The sequence below is a fragment of the Pistacia vera genome, unplaced genomic scaffold (assembly GCF_008641045.1).
Source record: "Pistacia vera cultivar Batoury unplaced genomic scaffold, PisVer_v2 Contig241, whole genome shotgun sequence".
NCBI lineage: Eukaryota > Viridiplantae > Streptophyta > Magnoliopsida > Sapindales > Anacardiaceae > Pistacia > Pistacia vera.
This window is the reverse complement of record NW_022196048.1, coordinates 49,072-71,127: the sequence shown is the minus strand read 5'-3', so window position 1 is coordinate 71,127 and position 22,056 is coordinate 49,072. Positions and strand designations below refer to the sequence as shown.

Genomic DNA, 22,056 nt, shown 5'->3' with positions numbered 1-22,056 from the left:
ACTGCTCCTCTCAACGCGGTGCCACTTATCATTCTTCTCCTCGTTCTCTTGGCTCCTCTCTCCACTTATCTGAAGAACACTTCCGCCTTCAACCTCGACTTTCACTTCCTCCTTCTTTAGCCCTGTAAGATCAGCCTGGAAGACGTGAGCTTCCGGGGTCTCCTTCCAGTCAATTCTGGTGTTGGCAATGGCTGAGGTGTCGCGTGCAGATGAGAGTGCATTAGCAACCGTGGTGGTGAATGGGAAGCCTTCAAAAGGATCCCAAATGTCAAGAGAGAAAGGGTCGAACACGTTGCTCCTGCGGCCACCGAAAAGACTTAGAGCCATTGTGTAATTTCTAAGTTTTTCGTTTGTGTATTATAAATTCTTGCTTGATTGATGAAACTGATTGTACTAAGTACGACTATATATAGCAAGCAAAAGAGGAGTCTGGTACATTCACGGCTTTCTTAGGAAATCTTTATCTAAATAGAGAAACGGAGAGAGTTCTGTAAGCTTCTACAGTTTTCTTTTTTCGTGTCTCTGCAACATGCCAACACCGAAACACTAGTGCCATCACTCATCTTCTCGAGTCGGTTACTTAAAGCTGAAAACGTGAAGATTTGAGGAAGAAAAGTTGAAGAAGAACTGAAGTAAGGAAGAACCGAAGAAGAACTGAAGAACTGAAGAAGAACTGAAGACCGAGATCTGCTTTAATTTTTAGTTAAAAACCCACTAAACGACGTCGTTTTGGGGGTGACCCTTTTTTTTTCAATAATTCGCGAATTATTCGCGAATTATACGGGAGGGCTTAAAATACGCGTATAATTCGGCAGAATTTACAAAATTCGTATACGTGCGTTTTATACGCGAATTATACGGCTGTCCGTATAATTCGCGTATAATACGCGTTTTTACTAACTAGGATATCTACACACACATTTACAATATATTCAAACAAAGGAATTGTGCATACATATATGCAATATGTTACAATATGTATAAACTATAGACACGATTGTGTTTTAAACAATTTAATATGCACACATAACTTTATAAGTTGACAAAAAACCTTACAATGAAGAAAGTAATATTTTTATAGAAAATATTTGTCTACGAAACTTAACCGATAAATTTACAATTGTTTGTTTCTTTTTCTCTCCCTCACTTTTTTCTTCCCTAAAATTTATTATTTGTTTAACAATATATTTTTCCTAAGGTGAAGATGACGAAGCAAAGGGTTTAAGAAAAAAAAAAGAGACCAATAATATTATATTAATCTACGAAGAATAATATATTTTGTTTTTGACGAATATTCTTACTTTTTTTTTTTCATTTTAAAATCTTAATCTCTAAAATTTTGTTTGGGAAATAAAAATGATAGTGTGGCAAATTATGATTTGGAGTTAATCTATTAGTTTAGATACTTTTTTTTTATATAATTATATGATTATATTAGGTTATTATGTGTAACTATTGTGTTAAAATGACAAAAAAACTGAGATTGTTGTGTACTTCATTCGAAGAAGGCAAACTAAAGATTCGCATAAAAACACCTAGTTTGTGTACGTGAACTTAGGGTTAATATACGCGAAGTGATGAGATTTCGGAAGTTACGACAGAGAAGAGAACTACAAAAAATGTATATATTAAAAGATGCATCTTGGTTAATATAGTTTAGGGTTTAGAGTTGTTAATTTTGTTTAAACTCCCTAAAATTTGGTTAATTTTAAATTGAGCTTTGAAGTTGAGTTTGTCATTCAATAACTCACCCTAGTCTTTCTTAGGAATATTTATGAGCTTGTGTTTTGATTTTACACTCATAGCGAGAACGAGATCTATTTTTTTTCTATTTCTTTGAAAGCTTTGAGTGTGGGTTGCACTATTGTTGAAAGAAGAGGGTTTACCTTGGAAGAAAAAATTTAATCTTGGTTGAAGACTAAATGAAATAGTAAAAATCTTCAAGTATGAATTTAAAGTAGTGGACGCGGGCAAGTTTGTTGAACCACTATAAATCCATATTTGATTTTATTTATTTCATGCAATCAATTGTGTAACTTGTTAAAATGCTCAAATTCTATCAATTACATTAAGAAAAATGATATCCTTACAAAAACTCATACAAAGAGGGCTACAAAGTGACATCATCCAGAAGAAAAAAACAAAGAAAAAACGAAAAAAGAGAAAGAGAGAGAGAGAGAGAGAGAGAGAGAGAAATCATGAAAATCAAGGGTGGGGATTGTCTTTATATGCCCATTTTATATGTGTCATTGTAAAACTAGCATTGCTCTTACATTAAAACTGATTTAGTGACTTAGGAGCCAAAAATTTGGTGATTTAGAATTAAATAGCCAATTCACTCCTCTATAGCCAATTCATGCCTCTTGTATAAGTCATCAATCCTTTTAAATACCTTCCTCTAGTTTAAGGGAAAATTGGCATGATCAATCTTATGGAATAATATCATAATAACTTTCGAGTATGATTATATAGGTAATTAATTGTTCTTAATTGTTATGCCAAATATACATACTAATGTTAGCACCACCAATCAGAGCTCAACAAGCACTCAAAGACAAAGCCAAGACAGCTTGTAAAAAACATTCATTACATTGACCTCAAAGGTATAAATGGGCACCTCTCTTCATGAAAAAGGTAGGCTAGGCATATGACAGTTGGGCATACGAGAGCTTCAACCATTATTTTTCTCTGTAAACAAAGCATTACCCCATCTTTGTATGTCTTACAAGCAATATCAGGAAAATAGTCTGTGTTGGTATGAAAATTCGCACCAACCAAAGATATCTGATTGACCTTGGTGGAATCAGAACAAATGTGGGCATGATTACGGATAATCAGCGGTGGAAGAATAATAAAATGCAATAAAGTAAGTGACAATGAGATCTTTAAAGTGGTTCGGCAAGGTAAACTCTCGAGCCTACATCCACTGTTCTTGTATTTGCTGTGAGAGCTTACAACAATAGTTCTATGGAAAATCTCTAACCCCTTTTTCATCATTTGAGGGGGTTTATATACAATGTTTGTATAAAGGAAAAAGCGAAAATAAAGGGATTACAATTGATTTGAAATGTAACTTTGATATTCTCGCGATTGGACACTGTGATTGCGCAGAGATTGTTATTAATGTAGTCATTCCCGTAATATTTAGGATCTGAAGTTATCTAGGAATCGATTGAATGATTATTCAGATTGTTCGCGACTAGCTTGTGCTAGGTCGAGCTATTTGTTGACGAGCTTATGCTAGGTCAGACAACCGATAGAGTCAGACTGATTCTGGGTCGACTAAGAAATTGTAACTCACCAAGCTTGATGGAAAAATCACACACATCTGCCCCCTAGTGTTCGATGCTCGTTTTGGGCTTCGAATGTAAGTAAGTGATTAGGTTCGCGTTACGGAACAAGCGTAATATTAAAACGAAAAGATCACTTACTCAAACCAAGATCCAAGTACAGGTTATAACGTTTTTCAAGCATAAACCAAAACGTAAAAATAAAATCTGTTTAAAGCAAATCCATACAAGGATTTAGTTCATACCGACATTTGAAGGCTCCTCTGAATATCTCTGACTTTGCTTACGAACACTGTTCACTGATTACTGTTCATCGAACTGTTCACTGACACTGTTTACTAATCGATCCAATGTAGGATCGCACTCACGGAAATCCACACAAAGATAATCCGAAGAACCGACAATTGTTTTGCTAGAACAATTACCAGCATCAAGAATCAAGAACAATCAAAAGGACAAATTTCTTTTCACTCAAAGAGTGAAAACGTGAGAGAGAGAGAGAGAGAGAGAGAGAGAGAGATAGGGTGGCTAGGGTTTTGTTTTATAAAAAGTATTTATGTTGTTTTAATTAAGTTACACTTATATAGTGCAACTAATTAAAACCCTATTCCAATAAGGAATACCCATGGGCACCAACCCAAGCTTACCCTTGCAACCAAACACCAAGTAATTGGTATTTAAATTAATTAATTATTATTATAATTAAAATCAATTAATATATATATATGTAATAATATATTAACATTTAATTAATAATAACATTTCATTTAAATATATGCATACATATATTTAAATATAATCTCACGTATTTAATTTTAATATCAAATTAAATACAGGCAACAATCTCAACAAATTTAATTGCACTGCGAGATTACCAAAATACAATTTCATCCTGAAAGATGAAAATACCCTTCTCACAAAATGATTCTTAAATCATCTTCTAAGTGTGTGACATGTAGGTTCCTCATCATATCGGCAGTGTATAGTATTGCGATTAACACCAATTAATCATCTCATTACACACAGACCAAGATTGACCCCTAGTAAGGCATCATGGCCACTCGATAGATTCGGATTCAGCGAAACCGCAGCCTGTCAACGGTATGGTTACCATGCACTCAAATCTTTTCATCAACTATTATCTCATCGAGACTGAGGTACAAAAATAGTGTCAACCTCAAATATCCTCGACATGTTTGTATTCAGTTATTGGACCAATGACAGGAATATCAAATTGGATAGAGCAACAACTCAATCCCACTATGGCCACAGATTTAGTGTCATTGTCATTTGCTGAATTACCCAGTGAGATAACTGAAAGATATATGCATGGAGAATCAAGCATATCATACTATAACAATATATTATATTAGATATATATATATATATATATATATATATATATATAGTATATAAGATTTAGGGGCGTTTGTTTAAGGTTATATGGGATTACTAGGGTTAAGTTTATCTTATATTACTTGATTACCATATTTAGTTGTCAAGTAATATAAAATACCGGTAATCTTCAAATACCAATAGTGGTATTATTATATATTGGAGGTAATCTAATTACCTCCATTTTCTTAGGTTATCTAAGTTACCAGGGTTATCTTTTTTTATTACAATTTTATCCCTTATTAATAAAATTTTAGGACAATACCCCTTATTTTAAATTTATTTACATAAATATGTCTTTTACTATTTCACCCCATTAATTAACTTTTTGGACAAAATTACCCTTGAATTCAAAACAAATTGCAACCTACCCAAGCACCACCCCCACCCACCTACCTCGCTACCACAACCAGAACAACGCACGGAAGGCCGAAAATGGCCGCTATCTGGCCGTCAACGGCCAGACCAGATTAGATCTGGCCTGCGACAGTCAATCTATCACGTCTACCATTTCCGGTTAGATCTCTAGCCGGAAATGGCCATACGGTGCACGGAAGCCATTTTCTGCCTTCCGTGTACCGTTAGGTTGCCGTTGTCGACAGTGGCTGGGTTGGTGGTAGGGGTGTTATCGAGCCGAGTCGAGCCGAGTTTTCGGCTTAACGAGCTCGGCTCGTGAGAGAAGATAAATAAACGAGCCGAGTTTGAGTCGAGCCGAGTCAGAAATTAGTGGCTCGGCTCGGCTCGATAATGGATTTAGTATATTTCGAGCCGCTCGCGAGTTGGCTTATCGAGCCGAATTCGAGCCGGCTCGAGAGCCATCTCCAAATAATAATTTTTTTTTTCAATTTTTTACAAAATTTCGCTGGTGCCTGCCTTTTTCTTATTTCCCTTTAAATTTTTTCTTTTTCTAAACAGTAATTTTTGTCTGCAAATTTTTTTTTTTTTTTTTTTTTTGGCGTCTGCCCTTTTTCTTATTTTCCTTTAAACTGTGATTTTTTACTAAATTTCCCTTTCCTTCTAAGTTGTGATATGAAGCTGTAATTGTTTAATTCTCAAAATTTTTACTGTTTCAAATAAAAGAAGAGTAAAGAAAGAGAAGAGAATGAGACGGTTTAAAAAAAAATGGTAAGAAACAAAATACACAGATGTAGAGAAAGAGAGAGAAAATGAGGGCCCAAAAAAAAAAAAGTAAAAAAAGAGGATAAGACAGTTTAAAAAAAAAAAAAAAAAAAACGTTAGTAAGAAACAAAATACATGGCACAAGGACTGAAGGAGCGCACTGCCGCTTGCCATCTGTTCACTTTTTTGGGGTTTAAAATAGCAGTTTTATTTTTTTTTTTTAAATTAAAACCCAAGAGCAGAGAACCCAACCCCGTATCTAAAACCCCCTCTAGAGACCACATGAAACACTCTCACAGCCATACCAGCTGAACGAAAACCGAGATCCTCAGCAGACCAGCCAATAGAGAAGTCAACACACCAGACCGCTAACACCAGCCACCTGCAAGCACCCATCTGCTGCAAACACTCCAAGAACAAAAAGTCCAGTAGCCTCCAAGCCTTGCCTCCTTCTTCCTTGAAGAGAACACACTACCACTGACACAGCCAACAAAAAAAACATAATCCCAGAGCACTCACCAACAAGCCGCTTGTCCCACCTTCCAACCACCAACAAAAAAGAAAAAAACCAAAAACAAATCACACAGCCCCCAAAAACAATGCCATCACCAGCACCAACCATTAACAAGGTTCCCTAGTGAGAAGAGAAAAGAGGAACCTCATAGAGAAGCAAAATGGCAACACCCCAAACCCCAACGGCATCTTGACTTGTTACCATATTTGAACCACACTTTGCTTGATTTGTTTGGTTTTACTGCTCTCCCCTTCCTCCCATCTTCTTCTTCTGTTTTCAGTCTGATTTGGTTTGGATTCGCTGGCGAATGGGTTCGGTCGCGTTTTAGGGATTTTAATGTCGAGGTTTTTTTTGTTATTTTTACAAACTTTTTGTTTAAAAATTTCAGTTTATCCCATACTTTACAAAAACGCCTGAAACCCCTAATAATTCGAGCCTGGCTCGGCTCGCGAGCCTATCGAGCCGAGCCGAGGCAGGCTCGAACTCGACTCGTTCTCTCAACGAATCGAGCCGAGTCGGCTCGATACCAGACGAGGCGAGCCGTTAACGAGCCGCACTCGAGCCGAGCCGAGCGGCTCGCGAGCGGCTCGCCTCGTGAACCGCCTGGTTGGTGGGGATGCTTGTTGATTTTCCAAACTTTTATTATGGGGTTGTTTTTGCTAAGTTTTTAATGCAGGGGGGTTTATACAATCTAAATAATAATCAATATTAAAAAATAATATAATAATAATATTTATTAGAGGACAATTCAGTAATTTAAAATAACTATCCACCAATTTATTCCTCCCAACCAAACATATTAATATAACATACCCACCAATTAACCAAACACATTTTCCAATGATTCCCAATAATCTTCAAGGTAATCTAACTTTCCAGTAATACAACATTCCCTAAACCGAACGCCCCGATATTGATACTAAAGATCACGTCGTTTCAACTCTACTCAATCTCTTTCTAACCCAATAATTATAAAATTATTTTAATTTATTTTATTCCAAAATTGTCCTTTGATATTGATTTTTCTAAATATCTCCATTTTTTCTACGTTGAAATTTAAGTATCCATTTCCTTCTCTTTTGTTTTTTTTAATATTATTAGATGCTCTGCCGCCCCAAACAAAAATCATTGCCAAAATTATCACTAAATTTTTTGGAGAACCAACAAAGTCCATTTATGATCACAGTGCTCATGTAAAACTATGGGAAGTCCACTTGTGACCAAACAATACTCATGTGAAGCTATAGGAAGTCTACTTGTGACCACCCGGTGTCATGTGAAGCTACAAAAAGTCCACTTGTGACCAAACAGTATTTATATGTAATGTTACAGTATTTTCAAGATTTACAAATATTGTAATTTATTTCATGCAAGACACGATTTTTTGTAACCCAAATTCTCTTGCACAGAACTCTCTCATGTAAAAAACACTCTCTCACTAGCTATTCCTTGAAGATAATTGAACTAGTTAATTCTAAAGATAATTGGATTACAAGTAGTAAGTATTCAAATTACATTAATGAAAATTTGAATTTATTGTGTTCATATTTATTTCAATTATGTTTTAGTTATGTTTCAATTTATTGTGTTTTGATTTACTGCATATATATAAAGACTTGAGATTAAATTCTTATTTGATAAAAAAAATTGAAATTTTATAAAAATAAAGATGTGAAGATAATCCCAAAGGGTAAATGATAATCCGAGAATTATTGTTTTTATTAGGCTTTTAGGCTGGATTTAGATACTTCTTAGTTCATTTATGTCTGAATTGCTACTTAATCTTTCATTTTGTGTTTCAAGCCAAAATGGATATTTTGAGCAAATAATGAGCGAATTGGAGTTTTTGACTCGAAGTAAGCGGATCTCAGAATTGGGAGAGTTCTGAAGCAGAGTAAAGCACTATGAAGCTTGTTTCCATGGGAGAGCATCAAAGATTGAAGATTCAAGCAAGAAGCAAGCGGAGGGCAATTCTGTAATTTCAGAATTCTCATGAAGATTCGCCGCAGCAAAATGAGTAACGCTCAAGAGTTACTTTACTTCGTTGCCGTGGCGAGATTTCTTCTTCGTCGCTGCGAAGTCTGCAATTTTCAGTTCGTTAAAACGTACAATTTCATTTTAGTTAAAGTCTTAGGTTTTGGGTGAGGTATAAAAGCAAAACTTTGCCATTTTGAGAAGGAATCGTGTTTTCCTTAGTCTAGAGCAGCTTTTTCATCTTCTTAGTTTAGGTTTGACGAATTTGTGTTAAAAAGTGAGAAGATTTGGGATTGAATCTGGTGGATTCTTCAACTAGGGAGATCTCTTGTCTTTTCTCTCATTTTATCATGTTGAACTTTGTGTTTATTGTGTTTATTGTTTTTCTTGCTTATTGTATTGATTAGCTATGAACTAACCCATTTTGGATTAGCGTTTTGATGTAGTTCGGATTCTCATGGATTGAGCAATTGATTTTTATTATTTTCATATGCTATTGCAAGGATTGTGTGGTTATTCTAGATTTATTGCTTTTAATTGATGACATGATGAGATTGAGAAATGAGTCATGTTAAGTTTCTTGGGTAATCACTATTGTAGCATTAAATGCTAGAGATAGATTTAAGAATCAATGAAATCAATCTAAGATTCTAGGTGCTTAATGAGCTTAGAACTATTAATCTTTAAATTATTGGGTGCGGAAGTTAATAGGGAAAAGTAGGAAAACATAGCCTGAGAAGGTATGTTTCAATTTAGAGAATTCGATTTGCAATCAATGCATTTGAATATGGAAATAGCATAATCTGTAGGTTTAATCCATAGAGTCCGAATGAAGTCAAAACCCTACCCGTTTGATTAAATTGATATTACCTTGTTTTAATCTTGCTTTCATATTTAGTTTTGAATAGTTAGAAATTTCTATTTTAGTTTTAAGTTTAATTTTCTCCCATTAATCCAAACAAATTCGATTGCTCCATTGAAAACAGTAGAAAACTTAGTGCTTAGCAACCAATCCTTGTGGGAACGATACTCACTCATCACTTTATTACTTTGTCGACTAGTGCACTTGTTATTTATGTATGTTGTAGTAAATACGCATTAGTAAAATAGAAGATATTTAATTTATAATTACAGTTGGAAATCCAATCATAAATATTCTTTTCAATAACTCTAAATAAGTGAAATTGGAGATATGATCACCTAAACAAGAAATTGGAATCGTTATATTTATTAATGAAGGTGACCAATTAAAACTTATCAAAATCTGTAGTGTAATTACAACTTGAAGTGTCCTTTATATAATTTTATTTAAGGTTAAATTTATTAAAATTGTACTATTTAAAAATGGCAACGTTAAAAAATATGGTTACTAAAATTCACAACCTCTGTATATGGGCAACAGTTATGAAGCTAAAAAAATTGGAGTAGAGCTATTTACCCTCTCTAATGAACTAACGATTACCATTGTAATACTTGTTATTTTTTATAGACTTTTCCATGAATAAAACTATTTAAAAGACCAAATGTTACCCTACATTAACTTTTTTTTCCTATCAAATTCTTCTTGCACTCACCTTAGCTTTAATGTTTTAGACTTAATTTATGGAATATTTTGGATAAATATAAATAGTTTTCAATTTATGAATGAAAGTTTTTTCAATAAAGTTTATTAACATTTGCAAAATGAGTTGATTGTATCATTAGTGCTTGTGAGAATGTTCATTCAACATCAACACAATATCAAGCATGAGTAGAATGTAAAGCACTCAAGGATTCTTATATGGTTCGGCTAACAGCCTACATCCATGGGACCATGTTTAGATGAAGCAAATTCAATGTAGCAAACACGCTCCAAGTCAATATAAAGTTGAAATTAAGTACAACAATTATAAACAACTCCCTATTCTATAAGACTCTAACTCCACTCTTTGATTACTCCAACGTTCTAGTAAAGGTTCCTTGAGTCCAAGAAACCACCTAGACAGCTCGAGCTCCACTAAAGCTTCAATGGCGAAATCAACTTGAACGCCACAACTTGAACTACCTTCAAGCTTTCAATAAAGGAGTCATGTTCCAACAAAAACACTAAAACAAGATAAGAGAATGTTAAAGAACAAACAAAAAATGAACGTGAAAATGAATAAACTCTCTAAGAAATTTTAGAGAACAATCAGTGGAATATTCAGGTTCAAAGAAAACTTAAGGAAGAAGAATATATATATATCCTTGCTCACCAAATCTCTAGTACACTTAGCCGACAATGTCTAAAACATGTTGGGCTATTTAGGAAAGATTCCAACAACTTCTGAAAAAGCATAAACAACTTTCTTGGACTACTTCTAAAAATCAAACCTCTGTAAGTGGACCTTTGACGTAGATTTCAAAAAATGGAAAATATCCTAACAAGTAATAAAAACATGACAACTGTACTAAGAGGTCTTATTCTGAGTAATATCTACCCTAGTTAGTATATCGGTACGGCAAAAAAACGATACGGGAATTTTACGGGTATAATACGGCAAACGGTGAAAAATACGTTTATAAAAATTCGGCTATAAAATCGGATACGGAAAAAATACGGTACGGGTTTAATACGGTACATTGTCAATAATACGTTTTGAAAAATACGGCAATATCAATCTTAGTTTAACACTTTTATGGACTAACATAACATTTAAATGCAAAGTATTCAACATTTCAAGGGTATTACATAAAAAACCAGAAATACAAGATACTAAACAGAACATTTTCATCACCATTCAAAGCCCAAGGCACTCTTTTTCTTTCTGTTTAGCTGGAGATTTCAATAGACTGACCTCAGGTTTCTTCTCTTCCTGTTCGGCACAGTCACAGTAAGCACACCATTCTCCATGCTAGCCTTGATCTGATCCATCTTAGCATTCTCCGGCAACCTGAACCTCCTCGTAAACTTCCTACTGCTCCTCTCAACGCGGTGCCACTTATCATTCTTCTCCTCGTTCTCTTGGCTCCTCTCTCCACTTATCTGAAGAACACTTCCGCCTTCAACCTCGACTTTCACTTCCTCCTTCTTTAGCCCTGTAAGATCAGCCTGGAAGACGTGAGCTTCCGGGGTCTCCTTCCAGTCAATCTGGTGTTGGCAATGGCTGAGGTGTGCGCGTGCAGATGAAGTGCATTAGCAACCGTGGTGGTGAATGGGAAGCCTTCAAAAGGATCCCAAATGTCAAGAGAGAAAGGGTCGAACACGTTGCTCCTGCGGCCACCGAAAAGACTTAGAGCCATTGTGTAATTTCTAAGTTTTTCGTTTGTGTATTATAAATTCTTGCTTGATTGATGAAACTGATTGTACTAAGTACGACTATATATAGCAAGCAAAAGAGGAGTCTGGTACATTCACGGCTTTCTTAGGAAATCTTTATCTAAATAGAGAAACGGAGAGATTCTGTAAGCTTCTACAGTTTTCTTTTTTCGTGTCTCTGCAACATGCCAACACCGAAACACTAGTGCCATCACTCATCTTCTCGAGTCGGTTACTTAAGCTAAAACGTGAAGATTTGAGGAAGAAAAGTTGAAGAAGAACTGAAGTAAGGAAACGAAGAAGAACTGAAGAACTGAAGAAGAACTGAAGACCGAGATCTGCTTTAATTTTTAGTTAAAAACCCACTAAACGACGTCGTTTTGGGGGTGACCCTTTTTTTTTCAATAATTCGCGAATTATTCGCGAATTATACGGGAGGGCTTAAAATACGCGTATAATTCGGCAGAATTTACAAAATTCGTATACGTGCGTTTTATACGCGAATTATACGGCTGTCCGTATAATTCGCGTATAATACGCGTTTTTACTAACTAGGATATCTACACACACATTTACAATATATTCAAACAAAGGAATTGTGCATACTATATGCAATATGTTACAATATGTATAACTATAGACACGATTGTGTTTTAAACAATTAATATGCACACATAACTTTATAAGTTGACAAAAAACCTTACAATGAAGAAAGTAATATTTTTATAGAAAATATTTGTCTACGAAACTTAACCGATAAATTTACAATTGTTTTTTCTTTTTCTCTCCCTCACTTTTTTCTCCCTAAAATTTATTATTGTTTAACAATATATTTTTCTAAGGTGAAGATGACGAAGCAAAGGGTTTAAGAAAAAAAAAGAGACCAATAATATTATATAATCTACGAAGAATATATATTTTGTTTTTGACGAATATTCTTACTTTTTTTTTTCATTTTAAATCTTAATCTCTAAAATTTGTTGGGAAATAAAATGATAGTGTGGCAAATTATGATTTGGAGTTAATCTATTAGTTTAGATACTTTTTTTTATATAATTATATGATTATATTAGGTTATGTGTAACTATTTGTTAAAATGACAAAAAAACTGAGATTGTGTGTACTTCATTCGAAGAAGGCAAACTAAAGATTCGCATAAAAACACTAGTTTGTGTACGTGAACTTAGGGTTAATATACGCGAAGTGATGAGATTTCGGAAGTTACGACAGAGAAGAGAACTACAAAAAATGTATATATTAAAAGATGCATCTTGGTAATAGTTTAGGGTTTAGAGTTGTTTTTTTTGTTTAAACTCCCTAAAATTTGGTTAATTTTAAATTGAGCTTTGAAGTGAGTTTGTCATTCAATAACTCACCCTAGTCTTTCTTAGGAATATTATGAGCTTGTGTTTTGATTTACACTCATAGCGAGAACGAGATCTATTTTTTTTCTATTTCTTTGAAAGCTTTGAGTGTGGGTTGCACTATTGTTGAAAGAAGAGGGTTTACCTTGGAAGAAAAAATTTAATCTTGGTTGAAGACTAAATGAAATAGTAAAATCTTCAAGTATGAATTTAAAGTAGTGGACGCGGGCAAGTTTGTTGAACCACTATAAATCCATATTTGATTTTTATTATTTCATGCAATCAATTGTGTAACTTGTTAAAATGCTCAAATTCTTCAATTACATTAAGAAAAAGATATCCTTACAAAAACTCATACAAAGAGGGCTACAAAGTGACATCATCCAGAAGAAAAAAACAAAGAAAAAACGAAAAAAGAGAAAGGAGAGAGAGAGAGAGAGGAGAGAGAAAATCCGATTCAAACGGGTGTTACTATTGTACAATCTAAAACGCTTGCGGCTTGCAAGGAACAACTTAAAATATGAATTTTATTTTAAGTATTTAATATTTTTCTTTTATTTTCATTAATCTTTGTAATTTTCTTATTTACCGTTTTAAGCAAAAATTAAAGAACAGCTAGTTTGATCGAATCTTATTACAGTAAAACTTTTTTATAGTGATACTCTATATAAGAATAAACTCTACATAGTCATAAAAAATTCTAGTTCCAATTTGAGATAGTTATAAATAAAAATAAACTCTACATTGTAATAAGTTATAATTTTTTAAATTTTCGCCTTAAGGAAAGTTGCCTCTACATAGTAATAATTATCTGTATATTAAAAAAATATATATGTTATGTAAAATTAAAGGTTTAGAATGAAATAAAATATTTATTTAAAATTGTTTGGGACAATGATTTATGCTTTAGAGTTGTTATCACATCTTTTACCTTACAAGTACGTAATAGCTCGTTAGCATAGATACCTTCTTATTGAAGCCAAAATATTTTTAGTTTCTCAAGCATGTTTAGAGCTTCATGGCACAAGACTTCTTGTATTTCCTTACTATTATCCTTAGGATTATTTCATTTCTCTTCTTGTCTAATTGCAACAATGATTTCTCTTTTAGTTAAAGTATACACGATTTGTTGCTCATTTGGATAATCGAAGAAAATATTAATATTCATTCGATTAGTGTAGTGAAGCTGTCAAATTGATCACTCAATTCTATAGTGACTCTTTTATTCTCCTCATCCACTTCATTTGTAACTTACAATTCATTGACATTAGTGGTCCTAATTTTGCAGTGCTTAAAACCATTGACAATTATCTGTGGCTTCACATCAATTAACCATGCATCAACTCCATTTACAGTTCCATCAATGACACTTATTTTTGTTAGTTCTAAGAAATGATCTTTTATCCGTTTCAAAAGTAGGCAATCGAAGTGCTGAATTGAAATCATAATATTACTAAAATATAAATTGAAATGCTAATACTGTACTACTAAAACATGAATTATAAAATAAGAAATCAAAACTATAATTTTTGTAACTACACCTTCATTAAGTTATAACTTCCTTATAGTAATAAAATTAGTTAGTCCCACTATTATGACTATAGAGAGGTTTTACTGTATATATTAATTAGTGGTAGGATCATGATCTGAGCTTGAGCTTTTCATGGATAATGGCATGTCTAACATTATCAAGGTGTTCAGGCCTTCATCGTATATTTGAGTCAACATTGGTGCAGTTTGATAAGCTTGACTGTCTTTAGAGAGCATGCTGGGCCTTTTTATGTTCGGCCTGCCCTTTTCCCATAATGGACCTTTGGGGCCTAATTATTTATCTGAAGTAAATATTAGTCCAATCCTATATATATATTAGATAATATATATATTATATATTATATATATATAATATATATATATATATATTATATATATTATAAGATTTAGGGGCGTTGGTTTAAGGTTATATGGGATTACGGGTTAAGTATCTTATTACTTGATTACCATATTTAGTGTGTCAAGTAATATAAGATACCGGTAATTCAAATACCAATAGTGGTTATTATTAATATTGGAGGTAATCTATTACCTCCATTTAGGTATTCTAAGATTACCAGGGTTATCTTTTTTTATTACAATTTTATCCCTATTAATAAAATTTTAGGACAATAATACCCTTATTTTTAAATTTATTTACATAAATATGTCTTTTACTATTTCACCCAATTAATTAACTTTTTGGACAAAATTACCCTTGAATTCAAAACAAATTGCAAATACCCAAGCCACCACCCCCACCCAACTACGTCGCTACCACAACCAGAACAACGCACGGAAGGCCGAAAATGGCCGCTATCTGGCGTCAACGGCCAGACCAGATTGATCTGGCCGTCGACAGTCAAATCTATCACGTCTAGCCATTTCGGTTAGATCTCTAGCCGGGAATGGCCATACGGTGCACGGAAGCCATTTTCTGCCTTCCGTGTACCGTTAGGGTGCCGGTTGTCGACAGTGGCTGGGTTGGTGGTAGGGGTGTTATCGAGCGAGTCGAGCCGAGTTTTCGGCTTAACGAGCTCGGCTCGTGAGAGAAGATAAATAAACGAGCCGAGTTTGAGTCGAGCCGAGTCAGAAATTATGTGGCCGGCTCGGCTCGATAATGGATTTAGTATATTTCGAGCCGGCTCGCGAGTTGGCTATCAGAGCCGAATTCGAGCGGCTAGAGATCATCCAAATAATAATTTTTTTTTCAATTTTTTTACAAAATTCGCTGGGTGCTGCCCTTTTCTTATTTCCCTTTAAATTTTTTTTCTTTCTTCTAAACAGTAATTTTTGTCTGACAAATTTTTTTTTTTTTTTTTTTTTTGGCGTCTGCCCTTTTTCTATTTTCCTTAAACTGTGATTTTTTACTAATTTCCCTTCCTTCTAAGTTGTGATATGAAGCTGTAATTGTTTAATTCTCAAAATTTTTACTGTTTCAAATAAAAGAAGAGTAAAGAAAGAGAAAGAGAATGAGACGGTTTAAAAAAAAATGGTAAGAAACAAAATACACAGATGTAGAGAAGAGAGAGAAAATGAGGGGCCCAAAAAAAGAAAAAAGTAAAAAAAAGAGGATAAGACAGTTTAAAAAAAAAAAAAAAAAAAAAAAACGTTAGTAAGAAAAAAATACATGGCACAAGGACTGAAGGAGCGCACTGCTTGCCATCTGTCACTTTTTGGGGTTTAAAATATGCAGTTTTATTTTTTTTTTTTAAATTAAAACCCAAGAGCAGAGAACCCAACCCCAGTATCTCAAAACCCCTCTGAGAGACCACATGAAACACTCTCAAGCCATACCAGCTGAACGAAAACCGAGATCCATCAGCAGAACAGCCAATAGAGAAGTCACACACCAGACCGCTAACACCAGCACCTGCAAACACCCATCTGCTGCAAACACTCCAAGAACAAAAAGTCCAGTAGCCTCCAAGCCTTGCCTCCTTCTCCTTGAAGAGAAACCACACTACCAATGACACAGCCAACAAAAAAACATAATCCCAGAGCACTCACCAACAAAGCGCTTGTCCCACCTTCCAACCACCAACAAAAAAGAAAAAACCAAAAACAAATCACACAGCCCACAAAAACAATGCCATCACAGCACCAACCATTAACAAGGTTCCCTAGTGAGAAGAGAAAAGAGGAACCTCATAGAGAAGCAAAATGGCAACACACAAAACCCAACGGCATCTTGACTTGTTACCATATTTGAACCACACTTTGCTTGATTTGTTTGGTTTTGACTGCTCTCCCCCTTCCCCCATCTTCTTCTCTTGTTTTCAGTCTGATTGGTTTGGATTCGCTGGCGAATGGGTTCGGTCGCGTTTTAGGGATTTTAATGTCGAGGTTTTTTTTGTTATTTTTACAAACTTTTTGTTTTAAAATTTCAGGTAATCCCCATACTTTACAAAAACGCCTGAAAACCCCTAATAATTCGAGCCTGGCGGCTCGCGAGCATACGAGCCGAGCCGAGGAGGCTCGAATCGACTGTTCTCTCTAACGAATCGAGCCGAGTCGGCTCGATACCAGACGAGGCGAGACGTTAAACGACGCACCGAGCCGAGCCGACGCGCTCGCGAGCGGCTCGCCTCGTGAACAGCCCTGGTTGGTGGGGAGCTTTGTTGATTTTCCAAACTTTTATTATGGGGGTGTTTTTGCTAAGTTTTTAATGCAGGGGGGTTATAACAATCTAAATAATAATCAATATTAAAAATAATATAATAATAATATTTAATAGAGGACAATTCAGTAATTTAAATAAAAATCCACCAATTTATTCCTCCCAACCAAACATATTAATTAACATACCCACCAATTAACCAAACACATTTTCCTAATGATTCCACAATAATCTTCAAGGTAATCTAACTTTTCAGTAATACAACATTCCCTAAACCGAACGCCCCCGATATTGATACTAAATGAGTCACGTCGTTTCAACTCTACTCAATCTCTTTCTAACCCTCAATAATTATTAAAATTATTTTAATTATTTATTCCAAAATTGTCCTTTGATATTGATTTTTTCTAAATATCTCCATTTTCTTACGTTGAAATTTAAGTATCCATTTCCTTCTCTTTTGTTTTTTTTAATATTATTAGATGCTCTGCCGCCCCAAACAAAAACATTGCCAAATTTCACTAAATTTTTTTGGAGAACCAACAAAGTCCATTTATGATCAACAGTGCTCATGTAAAACTATGGGAAGTCCACTTGTGACCAAACAATTACTCATGTGAAGCTATAGGAAGTCTACTTGTGACCACCCGGTGTCATGTGAAGCTACAAAAAGTCCACTTGTGACCAAACAGTATTTATATGTAATGTTACAGTATTTTCAAGATTTACAATATTGTAATTTATTTCATGCAAGACACGATTTTTTGTAACCCAAATTCTCTTGCACCAGAACCTCTCATGTAAAAACACTCTCTCCATAGATTCCTTGAAGATAATTGAACTAGTTAATTCTAAAGATAATTGGATTAACAAGTAGTAAGTATTCAAATTACATTTAATGAAAATTTGAATTTATTGTGTTCATATTTATTTCAATTATGTTTTAGTTATGTTTCAATTTATTGTGTTTGATTTACTGCATATATAAAAGACTTGAGATTAAATTCTTATTTGATAAAAAAAAATTGAAATTTATTAAAAAAATAAAGATGTGAAGATAATCCCAAAGGGTAAATGATAATCCGAGAATTATATTGTTTAAGGCTTTTAGGCGATTTAGAGACTTCTAGTTCATTTAGTCTGAATTGCTACTAATTCTTACATTTTGTGTGTTCAAGCCAAAATGGATATTTGAGCAAATATGAGCGAATTGGAGTTTTTGGACTCGAAGTAAGCGGATCTCAGAAGTTGGGAGAGTTCTGAAGCAGAGTAAAGCACTATGAAGCTTGTTTCCATGGGAGAGCATCAAAGATTGAAGATTCAAGCAAAGAAGCAAGCGGAGGGCAATTCTGTAATTTCAGAATTCTCATGAAGATTCGCCGCAGCAAAATGAGTAACGCTCAGAGTTACTTTTACTTCGTTGCCGTGGCGAGATTTCTTCTTCGTCGCTGCGAAGTCTGCAATTTTCAGTTTCGTTAAACGTACAATTTCATTTTTAGTTAAAGTCTTAGGTTTTGGGTGAGGTATAAAAGCAAAACTTTGCCATTTTGAGAAGGAATCGTGTTTTCCTAGTCTAGAGCAGCTTTTTTCATCTTATTGTTTAGGTTTGACGAATTTGTGTTAAAAAGTGAGAAGATTTGGGATTGAATCTGGTGGATTCTTCAACTAGGGGAGATCTCTTGTCTTTCTCTCATTTTATCATGTTGAACTTTGTGTTTATGTGTTATTGTTTTTCTTGCTTATGTATGATTTAGCTATGAACTAACCCATTTGGATTAGCGTTTTGATGTAGTTCGGATTCTCATGGATTGAGCAATTGATTTTTATTATTTCATATGCATTGCAAGGATTGTGTGGTTATTCTAGATTTATTGCTTTTAATTGATGAACATGATGAGATTGAGAAATGAGTCATGTTAAGTTTCTGGGTAATCACTATTGTAGCATTAAATGCGTAGAGATAGATTTAAGAATCAATGAAATCAATCTAAGATTCTAGGTGCTTAATGAGCTTAGAACTATTAATCTTTAAAATATTGGGTGCGGAAGTTTAATAGGGAAAAGTAGGAAAACATAGCCGAGAAGGTATGTTTACAATTTAGAGAATTCGATTTGCAATCAATGCATTTGAATATGGAAATAGCATAATCTGTAGGTTTACTCATAGAGTCCGAATGAAGTCAAAACCCTACCGTTTGATTAAATTGTATTACCGTGTTTTAATCTTGCTTTCATTTAGTTTTGAATAGTTAGAAATTTCTATTTTAGTTTTAAGTTTAATTTTCTCCCATTAATCCAAACAAATTCGATTGCTCCATTGAAAACAGTAGAAAACTTAGTGCTTAGCAACCAATCCTTGTGGGAACGATACTCACTCATCACTTATTACTTGTGGCGACTAGTGCACTTGTTATTTATGTATGTTGTAGTAAATACGCATTAGTAAAATAGAAGATATTTAATTTATTAATTACAGTTGGAAATCCAATCATAATATTCTTTTCCTAACATCTAAATAAGTGAAATGGAGATATGATCACCTAAACAAGAAATGGAATCGTTATATTTATTAATGAAGGTGACCAATTAAAACTTATCAAAATCTGTAGTGTAATTACAACTTGAAGTGTCCTTTATAATAATTTTATTAAGGTTAAATTTATTAAAATGTACTATTTAAAAATAGGCAACGTTAAAAAATATGGTTACTAAAATTCACAACCTCTGTATATGGGCAACAGTTATGAACTAAAAAAATTGGAGTAGAGCTATTTACCCTCTCTAATGAACTAACGATTACACACTTGTAATACTGTAATTTTTTATAGACTTTTCCATGAATAAAACTATTTTAAAAGACCAAATGTTACCCTACATTTAACTTTTTTTTCCTATCAAATTCTTCTTGCACTCACTTAGCTTTAATGTTTTAGACTAATTTATGGAATATTTTGGATAAATAAAATAGTTTTCAATTTATGAATGAAAGTTTTTTCAATAAAGTTTATTAAACATTTGCAAAATGAGTTGATTGTATTCATTAGTGCTTGTGAGAATGTTCATTCAACATCAACACAATATCAAGCATGAGTAGAATGTAAAGCACTCAAGGATTCATATGGTTCGGCTAACAGCCTACACCATGGGACCATGTTTAGATGAAGCAAATTCAATGTAGCAAACACGCTCCAAGTCAATATAAAGTTGAAATTAAGTACAACAATTATAACAACCCTATTCTATAAGACTCTAACTCCACTCTTTGATTACTCCAACGTTCTAGTAAAGGTTCCTTGAGTCCAAGAAACCACCTAGACAGCTCGAGCTCCACTAAAGCTTCAATGGCGAAATCAACTTGAACGCCACAACTTGAACTACCTTCAAGCTTTCAATAAAGGAGTCATGTTCCAACAAAAACACTAAAACAAGATAAGAGAATGTTAAAGAACAAACAAAAATGAACGTGAGAAAATGAATAAACTCTTAAGAAATTTTAGAGAAACAATCAGTGGAATATCAGGTTCAAAGAAAACTTAAGGAAGAAGAATATATTATATAATCCTTGCTCACCAAATCTCTAGTTCACTTAGCCGACAATGTCTAAAACATGTTGGGCTATTTAGGAAAGATTCCAACAACTTCTGAAAAAGCATAAACAACTTTCTGGACTACTTCTAAAAATCAAAAACTCTGTAAGTGGACCTTTGACGTAGATTTCAAAAAATGGAAAATATCTAACAAGTAATAAAAACATGACAACTGTACTAAGAGGTCTTATTCTGAGTAATATCTACCCTAGTTAGTAATACGGGTACGGCAAAAAAACGATACGGGAATTTTACGGGTATAATACGGCAAACGGTGAAAATACGTTTAAAAAATTCGGCTATAAAATCGGATACGGAAAAAATACGGTAGGGTTATACGGTACATTGTCAATAATACGTTTTGAAAAAATACGGCAATATCAATTTAGTAGTTTAACACTTTTAGGGACTAACATAACATTTAAATGCAAAGTATTCAACATTTCAAGGGTATTACATAAAAGAACCAGAAATACAAGATACTAAACAGAACATTTTCACACCATTCAAAGCCCAGAGGCACTCTTTTTCTTTCTGTTTAGCTGGAGATTTCAATAGACTTGACCTCAGGTTTCTTCTCTTCCTGTTTCGGCACAGTCACAGTAAGCACACCATTCTCCATGCTAGCCTTGATTGATCCATCTAGCATTCTCCGGCAACCTGAACTCCTCGTAAACTTCCTACTGCTCTTCAACGCGGTGCACTATCATTCTTCTCCTCGTTCTCTTGGCTCCTCTCTCCACTTATCTGAAGAACACTTCCGCCTTCAACCTCGACTTCACTTCCTCTTCTTTAGCCCTGTAAGATCAGCCTGGAAGACGTGAGCTTCCGGGGTCTCCTTCCAGTCAATTCTGGTGTTGGCAATGGCTGAGGTGTCGCGTGCAGATGAGAGTGCATTAGCAACCGTGGTGGTGAATGGGAAGCCTTCAAAAGGATCCCAAATGTCAAGAGAGAAAGGGTCGAACACGTTGCTCTGCGGCCACCGAAAAAGACTTAGAGCCATTGTGTAATTTCTAAGTTTTTTGTTGTGTATTATAAATTCTTGCTTGATTGATGAAACTGATTGTACTAAGTACGACTATATATAGCAAGCAAAAGAGGAGTCTGGTACATTCACGGCTTTCTTAGGAAATCTTATCTAAATAGAGAAACGGAGAGAGTTCTGAAGCTTCTACAGTTTTCTTTTTTCGTGTCTCTGCAACATGCCAACACCGAAACACTAGTGCCATCACTCATCTTCTCGAGTCGGTTACTTAAAGCTGAAAACGTGAAGATTTGAGGAAGAAAAGTTGAAGAAGAACTGAAGTAAGGAAGAAACGAAGAAGAACGAAGAACTGAAGAAGAACTGAAGACCGAGATTGCTTTAATTTTTAGTTAAAACCACTA

General features: G+C 34.2%; 1 protein-coding gene and 2 pseudogenes across 1 annotated transcript in view; all 3 read right to left on the bottom strand.

The window, feature by feature from the left end:
- Positions 1 to 362, bottom strand: part of LOC116131757 (18.1 kDa class I heat shock protein-like) — a 1,864-nt gene extending 1,502 nt beyond the window's left edge. The window contains exon 1 of the mRNA XM_031417439.1: positions 3 to 362. Coding sequence (XP_031273299.1) covers positions 3 to 327 — 325 coding nt within the window. The 5' untranslated portion in view covers positions 328 to 362. The remainder of the gene's footprint in view (positions 1 to 2) is intronic.
- A 5,667-nt stretch (positions 363 to 6,029) lies between these two features.
- LOC116131756 lies at positions 6,030 to 11,588 on the bottom strand (annotated as a pseudogene).
- A 9,601-nt stretch (positions 11,589 to 21,189) lies between these two features.
- LOC116131772 lies at positions 21,190 to 21,673 on the bottom strand (annotated as a pseudogene).
- Positions 21,674 to 22,056: the final 383 nt, after the last annotated feature.